We start from the raw sequence: 10,000 nt of genomic DNA, 5'->3' as shown, positions 1-10,000 counted from the left end.
CAATTCAATTAGGTCAGAAAGAGCCTAAATAACGTGTGTCTGAAAGTTGATATTCAGACACACATCATTTAAAGAAGGTCATACTGAGCAAACAAGCTTCATATGTAGTGTCCAGATCGCTCAGTGAGATCAGATAGACAAGTGGACATGTAATTCAAATTGGTTATGTTGTGACATCGGCGAAAAGCAACACCATGATATGCATAAGAGGCACATCGCTACCCCCCTTTAGCATCTACAGCTAACGCGTCCTCTCTGTGCAGGATCCGGACTTCGCCGAGGTTCTGACGGAGCTGAACAGCCGGGAGCTCTTCTGGTTGTCTCGAGGTCAGCTGGAGATCACCGTCTCCACCGAGGGTCTGGACCCCCGGCAAATCTCTGGCTTCATCACCGGCAGGAAGTCATGTGACAGTAAGTGGAAATCAAATCACATCTGTCCTGTCACCTACATGAGTATAAAAAGTGGCAAATAGGTCCTCGTTGGGGTTGGAGTTACTGAGGAAGAAGCAAAGTCACGTGATCACATCAGTCAACATTGGGGTCAATACATCTCTACGAGCGGCGTCACTTAAAGGAGGGGGCGGTCGTTTTAAAGAAAGCAGCTCGAGTGGCTAGAATTTGAAAATACACAACCGGAGAAAATCTGCCCCTTCCTCACAGAGCCCCTCCCCCAACACACACGAACGCGCACACGACCAATGAGGGCACGAGATCAGTGTGTGCCCCGATGGAAGGCTGACAGGCAGGTAGGCCATCCAGTTACTTTAGCCGGCTCAGATGATTGGTCGAGCTTTTTACAGCGCCACGGCTTCCACTGATGATATTTTTTTAATGGATGTTTTGTCAAAGCACTTCAGATATTCATTGCTATCGGGACGTTAAGAGCATTCCATGGAATATAACAACGAGTGTATCTCGAGCCGGTTTCTCAAACGTACCCCTCCTTTAAGAGCCAAAGATTTGTGACCAGAAACTCCACTTTTGGGTTTCTATAACTGAAGAACTGGCGTTACTTCAGTACGAAATCTAGCAGACTAACGACACGCCTGTGACCGAGACGTGATTTGTGACTTTTGGCGAATATCAATTAAATTGGGTTTGATTTGATCGTTCGGGTAAAGAAAACTTAAGAAGTCGCTTTAGAACAAAAGTGATGTGAAAAATAAGTCAACGTTCGTGCCAAAAATAACAGCGAAAGTGCAAAAGCTACGTGACAAATAATCAGATTAAAATCAATTGAATTTTGAAGATTCGGATTGGCGAAGAAGAAACGGCATTACGTACGTACGAAAGTTATTTGACAAATGTGAAGCTAGGGTTAGAATAAAAGCAGAAACAATGTTACTGAAGTACCGAACACAAAGCGGCCATTATTTGGGTGGAAACGACTGCGGACGTGGCGTTAATATAAGCGTGACAGTTACCATGACAACGCATATACATATGTTCAAAGGTGGGACAGTCTGCTTCATCCCATGGAGGCGCTATCAGACACTTAGAAAACATGTGTTGAGTTGTTGTCGATGTGTGCGAGCCCATCGGCGTCTCTTCCCATCGCCCTCTGTGAACACCGATCCTCTCCGTGCTCCCAAGTCTTATCGATGGGGGAGCCGCGTTTATAGGCTCGTTTGGTGGCCCCCCAACGCTGCGTATGCACGAGGGAGACGCAGAGAAAAGACAGGGCTTGCTTGGGAATGTAAAGCGTGCACACATGGTCTTTCCCTGGGACGCATGTTTGAACATCAAGGTGTCCTCGGCACTTTGAAGGACGCTTTCATTGTCTCCACACACGCGAGACCGTGCACACAAATATGTCAAATATGTGTTTTTTTCAGTCCAAGTCGCCGAGGTCACCGCGCCGTGATTAACAGCTTGACGTTATGTGTGAAGAATTCAAAGCCAACGCGCTGCTCTCCGTCTCCTTCGCTCTCCTCTCTTTGGCGTCCTTCCTTCCCTTTTTTCTGTCTTCATGTCGATTTCTGAATTCTTCTCTGTTTCTCATTCCCCCCTTCCCCCCCCCCGATCTTTGCTAAGCCTCCTGCTGCATTCAACAAGGGTTAGCTCATAGGCAGGCTTAACCTTGGGTGGGTTTTCTTCTTCTCGTGTGTGTGCGTGTGTGTGTGTGTGTGTGTGTGTGTGTGTGTGTCTGCTGGAGGGAAACGCTTCCTGATTAGTGGTTCAATTGAATCTGTCTGTTCAATGATGAGTCTCCGGGCGAAGGGAAGACATTATGTGGCTGCAGAACGTGAGGGAATGCAATGCCTCCTTCCTTCCTCCCCCCTTTCCTCCCTCCTTTCCTCCCCTCTTAAAGCCAAACCAGCAAAATGTTAACATGACAGGAATCATTGCCTCATCTCGCATGCTGCCACAGAGCAGGAGGGGGAGGCTCCGCGGGGAGAAGTGATGGTTTTCAGATAAGTCATTGGAACCGGAGCGCTCGCTCCAAAGTGGATTTGTTGATATGAATCTGTGTTGTTGTTTGGCTGCAGCTATTCAGAGCGTGATGTCCAGCGGTGACGCTCTGACGCCGGGGAAGACGGGCGGCGTGGGGTCGGCCATCTTTAACCTCCATGATAACGGCACGCTGGACTACCAGGTACGCGTCTGTGCCGTGTTGGAGATGACCTACATGACAGATAATATTACAATTATGCTTTCTTTCTTTAAAAACGTTAACAAATATATATTTTATTCCATTATAATAATAATAATAATAATACATTGCATTTCAAAGCGCTTTTCCAGGTGCTCAAAGACGCTTTACAGTGGTGATAAAACATGATGAAATAGAATTTAAAAGTTATTAGAACAGCAACACAGCATAATTCACAGATTAAAAGCCAGTCTGAAGAGGTGTGTCTTGGTCAGTGTTTTGAAAGTGGGGGGGTCGGTGCAGTCTCTGATGTGTTGGGGGAGGGAGTTCCAAAGGGTGGGGGCAGCGATGGAAAAGGCTCTGTCCCCCCAGAGGGTGGGGGCAGCGATGAGAAGGCTCTGTCCCCCCAGAGGGTGGGGGCAGCGATGAGAAGGCTCTGTCCCCCCAGAGGGTGGGGGCAGCGATGAGAAGGCTCTGTCCATTGTGTAAATAATCCACTGAAATGGTTCCTAACTCTCTCTGGTATAATGACCAGTAGGTGTGTGGTCTTTCCAAATGATGTCATCTGGTTTCTTTGTCCTAAATCTGCTTTTTGTTGCCTAAATGTGTGCTACTAACTCGCTGCACCTTTACATACTAGTTGTTTTGTTTAATAAACTTGCCAAAGAATAGACAAAACGCACAGTAAATAAATAATGTGGTTTTTCCAAATAATATAATATGGTTTTTCGCCCCCAATCTGACATCTGTTGCCTAAAATGTGCGCTTTCTTTTTTGTAAAAGTGAAATAAAAGCGGAGACAACCAATCCAAAGCAAAAGGTTTGCTCATTTCCCCCCAACATAGCCTCCATGAATGCGTCTCTCACCCTCCCCCTGACCTCTCCCCCTCCAGGTGCAGGTCGCAGGACTCTCCTCTGAGTTCCTGGGTCTCACCATCGAGCTGAAGCCCCGACGGAGGAACAAACGCTCGGTTCTGTACGACCTGACTCCAGAATACGACCTGGCGTCGGGCCGGGCGCAGGGCAGCTGGAGCCGGCTGGAGGCCAGGCACATCCACATGCTGCTGCAGAACGAGCTGTTCATCAACGTGGCCACCAAGCACAGCCAGGAGGGGGAGGTCAGGGGTCAGATCAGAGCCCTGCTGTACAGCGGACTGGAGGCGCCGAGACACGGTGAGATACTTGTACATACATGCACATCTCCATAACATCAGAGAAGGACAAAGTACACACATCCTTAAAAGTAGAGTAACTTCTTTACTCAAGTGAAAGTAAAGAGGCTTTGAAGTGTACTTCAGTAAAAAGTACCCATAACTAGCAGCTGTATTAGGTATAGGTATTTGAGTTCAACATGTAAGAAGTAGAAAGTACAGGTATTTGTGTTCAACATGAGAGAAGTAGAAAGTACAGGTATTTGTGTTCAACATGTGAGAAGTAGAAAGTACAGGTATTTGTGTTCAACATGAGAGAAGTAGAAAGTACAGGTATTTGGGTTCAACATGTGAGAAGTAGAAAGTACAGGTATTTGAGTTCAACATGTAAGAAGTAGAAAGTACAGGTATTTGAGTTCAACATGTGAGAAGTAGAAAGTACAGGTATTTGTGTTCAACATGAGAGAAGTAGAAAGTACAGGTATTTGTGTTCAACATGTAAGAAGTAGAAAGTACAGGTATTTGGGTTCAACATGTAAGAAGTAGAAAGTACAGGTATTTGAGTTCAACATGTAAGAAGTAGAAAGTACAGGTATTTGTGTTCAACATGAGAGAAGTAGAAAGTACAGGTATTTGAGTTCAACATGTGAGAAGTAGAAAGTACAGGTATTTGTGTTCAACATGAGAGAAGTAGAAAGTACAGGTATTTGTGTTCAACATGTGAGAAGTAGAAAGTACAGGTATTTGAGTTCAACATGAGAGAAGTAGAAAGTACAGGTATTTGAGTTCAACATGAGAGAAGTAGAAAGTACAGGTATTTGAGTTCAACATGAGAGAAGTAGAAAGTACAGGTATTTGAGTTCAACATGTAAGAAGTAGAAAGTACAGGTATTTGTGTTCAACATGTAAGAAGTAGAAAGTACAGGTATTTGAGTTCAACATGTGAGAAGTAGAAAGTACAGGTATTTGAGTTCAACATGTAAGAAGTAGAAAGTACAGGTATTTGAGTTCAACATGTAAGAAGTAGAAAGTACAGGTATTTGAGTTCAACATGTAAGAAGTAGAAAGTACAGGTATTTGAGTTCAACATGTAAGAAGTAGAAAGTACAGGTATTTGAGTTCAACATGTGAGAAGTAGAAAGTACAGGTATTTGTGTTCAACATGTGAGAAGTAGAAAGTACAGGTATTTGTGTTCAACATGTGAGAAGTAGAAAGTACAGGTATTTGAGTTCAACATGTGAGAAGTAGAAAGTACAGGTATTTGGGTTCAACATGTGAGAAGTAGAAAGTACAGGTATTTGAGTTCAACATGTGAGAAGTAGAAAGTACAGGTATTTGGGTTCAACATGTGAGAAGTAGAAAGTACAGGTATTTGAGTTCAACATGTAAGAAGTCAAAGTAAAAAGTCATTGACCCTCTCCCTCTCTCCTCCCTCTCTCCTCCCTCTCTCCTCCCTCTCCCCTCTCTCCTCCCTCTCTCCTCCCTCTCTCCTGCCTCTCCCCTCTCTCCTCCCTCTCTCCTGCCTCTCTCCTCCCTCTCTCCTGCCTCTCTCCTGCCTCTCTCCTGCCTCTCTCCTCTCAGAGCTCCCCACCCCCCTGGCCGGTCACTTTGTCTCCCCCCCGGTGAGGACGGGTGCTTCGGGCCACGCCTGGGTGTCAGTGGACCGTCAGTGCCACCTTCACTATGAGATCGTGGTGACGGGGCTCAGCCGGACGGACGACCTGACGCTGAACGCTCACCTGCACGGCCTCGCTGAGATCGGAGAGCTGGACGAGAGCAGCGCCACGCACAAGAGGCTGCTCACCGGGTTCTACGGCTCACAGGTACGCACGCTGCATGTATTGGAATATAGACCATTTTAACATATTGTTGTTGTTAAATATTGTATATTGTGCAATTTTTTGTACATAAGTTCAAATGTTTATATAGATATTTAATCGTGTCTTTACTGCAAATCTTTTCTTTAACTTCTATTTTTTTAATAGATATTTAATTTAAGTGTATTTAATCTTTTACTTTTCTGATTATATAGGTTATTATTTTATTATATTTTTTATTTCTATTGCACTTTTTTAACTTCTTATATTTGTGAAAATATTTGTATTTTATTGCACATTAAAAACAAAAGATTATGTTCATATACATATTAGATTTATTAAATCTATTAATTGCATATGTGTACCCTAACTTCTTCCAAACAGTTAATTGTATCTTGATATGTACTAAGGCACGTTCCTCCTCTGCTGCAGGCCCAGGGCGTTCTGAAGGACATCAGCGTGGAGCTGCTGCAGCACCTGGACCAGGGCAGCGCCTTCATCCAGGTCAGCACCAAGACCAACCCCCGGGGGGAGATACGAGGACGGGTACGTACACCTCTCAGACATCACTGCGTCACCTGGAGCAGGTGTGGAACAAATGTTAGGGTGGAATATTGATATCTTGGAGGAATAGCACGTCTTTGAAGAAGACGATGGAGCTGTCCCTACATTGTGAATGTTAGCCGTTTAACTTCAGAGAACTGGGGACGGTTTGTAAAAATGAAATACGTACATAACACAGGTAAAGAAACTAAAACTAAAATGCATTAATTAAACACACACACACACACACACACACACACACGCACGCACACACACACACTCACTTGAACTGGCAGGTGGGTGGTAGACACACAGTTGTGTTGGGTTCAGAGGGACAATTACACAAAAACACATTTGCAGCTTTCCAGGTGTGGAGGTTAAAGAGTTATTTTACGCTACGATAACGACTCACACACACACACACACACACACACACACACACACACACACGCACGCACACACGCACACACACACACACACGCACACACACACACACACACACACACACACACACACACACACACACACACACACACACACACACACACACACACAGAAGAGTCCAGCTGTTTTAATAGCAAACACATAATCTGCTCCCTGCTGGAACAATTACAAAGTCAGCACGAGAGCAGCCGTGAGAAGTCAGGTGTGGCCGACAAAAGCTCCTCACCACCTTTCCTCCTCACCACCTTTCCTCCTCACCACCTTTCCTCCTCACCACCTCTCTGTCACATTTCCTCCACCTCTCTTCCTCCACCTCTCTGTCTCATGTCCTCCACCTCTCTTCCTCCACCTCTCTTCCTCCACCTCTCTGTCTCATTTCCTCCACCTCTCTTCCTCCACCTCTCTGTCTCATTTCCTCCACCTCTCTTCCTCCACCTCTCTGTCTCATTTCCTCCACCTCTCTTCCTCCACCTCTCTTCCTCCACCTCTCTTCCTCCACCTCTCTGTCTCATTTCCTCCACCTCTCTTCCTCCACCTCTCTGTCTCATTTCCTCCACCTCTCTTCCTCCACCTCTCTGTCTCATGTCCTCCACCTCTCTTCCTCCACCTCTCTTCCTCCACCTCTCTGTCTCATTTCCTCCACCTCTCTTCCTCCACCTCTCTGTCTCATTTCCTCCACCTCTCTTCCTCCACCTCTCTTCCTCCACCTCTCTTCCTCCACCTCTCTGTCTCACTTCCTCCACCTCTCTTCCTCCACCTCTCTTCCTCCACCTCTGGTCTAAATGTTGCTGACACTGTCTGTTGCACCATCGGGAATGCTTGGAATGACAATAAAGGACTCTAATCTGATATGTCCCCCTCCCTCCCTCCCCCTCCCTCCACCTCTCCCTCCCCCTCCCTCCCCCCCCTCCCCCCTGTTTGCTCTCCAGGTCCACGTGCAGAACAACTGTGAGTTTGGGACCCGCGGGGAGGTGGAGGACTCTGAGTTTGACGACCTGTTTGTGAAAGACCCCGAGGAACTGAAGAAAGACCCTCACACCTGCTTCTTTGAGAACCAGCACCAGGCCCACGGCTCCCGGTGGACCCCAAACTACGACCGGTGCTTCTCCTGCAGCTGCCAGGTACACACACACACACACACACACACACACACACACACACACACACACACGATGTTAGACAAATGTTTGAGGATAGAATATGGATATTTAGGGGGAATAAAGAAGAATAGAAGATAATGGAAGAAGTGCTCATATATTTTACTTATAGGTAAAAAAGTTACAACAAAAAAACCTGCTTAAGAAATACCTTAAGTACCAAAATATAACCCATTTCAGAATGAAGTACTTTACATATGTACTTAAGTGCTTTGGTAGATGTAGAAGATAATGGAAAAAGTACTGAGGTCTTTTACTTATAGGTAAAAGTATCAATACTACCGTCTAAAAACACTCAGGTACAAGAAGAAATCCTGCATAAAAAATACTTAAAGTACCAACGTATCCATTTCAGAATTAAGTACTTTACATGTGTACTTAAGTGCTTCGGTAGATGTAGAAGATAATGGAAAAAGTACTGAAGTCTTTTACTTATAGGTAAAAGTATCAATACTACCGTAACCATGCCGGTTTAAAAGTGAAAATGTTGCACGACAATTGAAAGACAGGCTTTGTTTGGATAAACTGAGCGCCTAAAGGGAAGCTAAGTACTTAGCCTCTGACCTGAAAACACTTAAAGTTACTCATTAGCAGCTTTGAGCTTGGATCAAAACCTCATTGTCCAACCCCTGAAGTTCGTGGATGTCCACGTAGTAAACGGGTTCTGGTCCCCGTGCTGGATCTGGTCCCCGTGCTGGATCTGGTCCCCGTGCTGGATCTGGCCCCCGTGCTGGTTCTGGTCCCCGTGCTGGATCTGGTCCCCGTGCTGGATCTGGCCCCCGTGCTGGTTCTGGCCCCCGTGCTGGTTCTGGTCCCCGTGCTGGTTCTGGCCCCCGTGCTGGTTCTGGTCCCCGTGCTGGTTCTGGTCCCCGTGCTGGATCTGGCCCCCGTGCTGGATCTGGCCCCCGTGCTGGTTCTGGTCCCCGTGCTGGATCTGGTCGATCAGGATGCTTTTATTTGGCACTAAATAACGCATTACAAGAATCGTTGGTTACGCCCCTCGGTTACGTCTGAATATGGATTGTCGTCCGACGCATCGAACCGACTCCTCGTGCTTTCTCCCTGCAGAAGCGAACTGTCATCTGTGACCCCGTCATCTGCCCGGTGTTGACCTGCTCCAAAACCCTCCATCCCGAGCACCAGTGCTGCCCGGTCTGTGACGGTGAGAAGACATGTAGCCTGTAGTCCTGAGATGCTGCTCGGTGTGAGCCACGATGCTAACTCTTCTTCTTCCTGTTCAGAGAGCAGAGACGTGACGGGTCCTGAGAAGGTGGAGGAGCATCCCGAGGGTAGGTCCGCCTCTCCGATTCTCTCCTCTTGTACTGCGTCCTTTCTTTCTCCATGTCTGGACTGTTTTGCCTACATCAGAAATACAATAGCTCTTTATAACACATTTACATCTCATGAACAATTCTGAATGTAGTTCAAAGCTCTCCTGCATCTCTCTTGTCCTCCGTACCCACACCTCTGAGCACGGGGAACAACGGCGCTGATCCAGATGCACGTCCGATACGACGTCATTTACATTGTTTTCATTCTAAGGACCCACAGGCAGGGGTTTCCCAACGGGGCTTCGATAGAGGCGGATGTCTAAGATGTAGGGATGGGTATTAAACGGGATTATTAAAGACCGTGGTTCCGTTCTTACCGGTACTGGAGACGTAACAAATATATGTCGTGTGTATTATTGCTACACACACATTATATTGCAGTTTTAGTTTCGCCAACTCGTTTCTAATACGCAAAAAGACTGCAAAATGCGTCTATGATTATTTTTAGTATTTTCGATCTTTCCGATCCAGAGAGAACGCGCTCCGAGGTGGTTCAACTTTACTCGTCTCGATGTGACGATGCTCGTTGCCTAAAGGGCGGCAACACGAGCAGTTTGTCTAAACATGTATCCAAAGCGCTCCACATCCAGACGGAGGAATGCACCGGGTTCCACCGTCTCTCCAGCAGCTCTGTAGCCCCGTCCACGAGGAACGTTTCCACGTCAGGTGTTGTGTGTGCTAGCAGCTACACACCGAGTTAGGATTAGAGGAAACTGAGTTATTTACTTTGTTAAAGTTTCAGCTATTCTGTTTGCAGTTCTGTCTTCACATTATTTAATACCATTTGTTAAAACATTGTTTCTTTTGATGTGAAATATCATCTATTTAATTTAAATAAAAAGCAATGTTAGTTTTGTTCACAATTTGTTTGTTGGTTTACCTTTTTTCTCCAAAAGAACCGATAACAGAACCGTTAAAGGACCGGACCGATAAGCGGAGTCCATAAAAGTAGTAGCACCTTAA

The 10,000-nt window shown here is 46.1% G+C and overlaps 1 protein-coding gene across 1 annotated transcript in view; it reads left to right on the top strand.

Annotated features, from left to right (window-relative positions):
• The window catches only part of chrd (chordin), a 32,055-nt gene that overhangs the window by 18,471 nt on the left and 3,584 nt on the right, over positions 1 to 10,000 (top strand). The window contains exons 10-17 of the mRNA XM_034080038.2: positions 264 to 411; positions 2,490 to 2,596; positions 3,487 to 3,766; positions 5,327 to 5,568; positions 5,995 to 6,108; positions 7,479 to 7,670; positions 8,775 to 8,868; positions 8,948 to 8,995. Coding sequence (XP_033935929.1) covers positions 264 to 411; positions 2,490 to 2,596; positions 3,487 to 3,766; positions 5,327 to 5,568; positions 5,995 to 6,108; positions 7,479 to 7,670; positions 8,775 to 8,868; positions 8,948 to 8,995 — 1,225 coding nt within the window. The remainder of the gene's footprint in view (positions 1 to 263; positions 412 to 2,489; positions 2,597 to 3,486; positions 3,767 to 5,326; positions 5,569 to 5,994; positions 6,109 to 7,478; positions 7,671 to 8,774; positions 8,869 to 8,947; positions 8,996 to 10,000) is intronic.

Source organism: Pseudochaenichthys georgianus, unplaced genomic scaffold (genome assembly GCF_902827115.2).
Source record: "Pseudochaenichthys georgianus unplaced genomic scaffold, fPseGeo1.2 scaffold_834_arrow_ctg1, whole genome shotgun sequence".
In the NCBI taxonomy this organism is placed as follows: domain Eukaryota; kingdom Metazoa; phylum Chordata; class Actinopteri; order Perciformes; family Channichthyidae; genus Pseudochaenichthys; species Pseudochaenichthys georgianus.
This window is presented reverse-complemented; position numbering and strand designations above follow the sequence as displayed.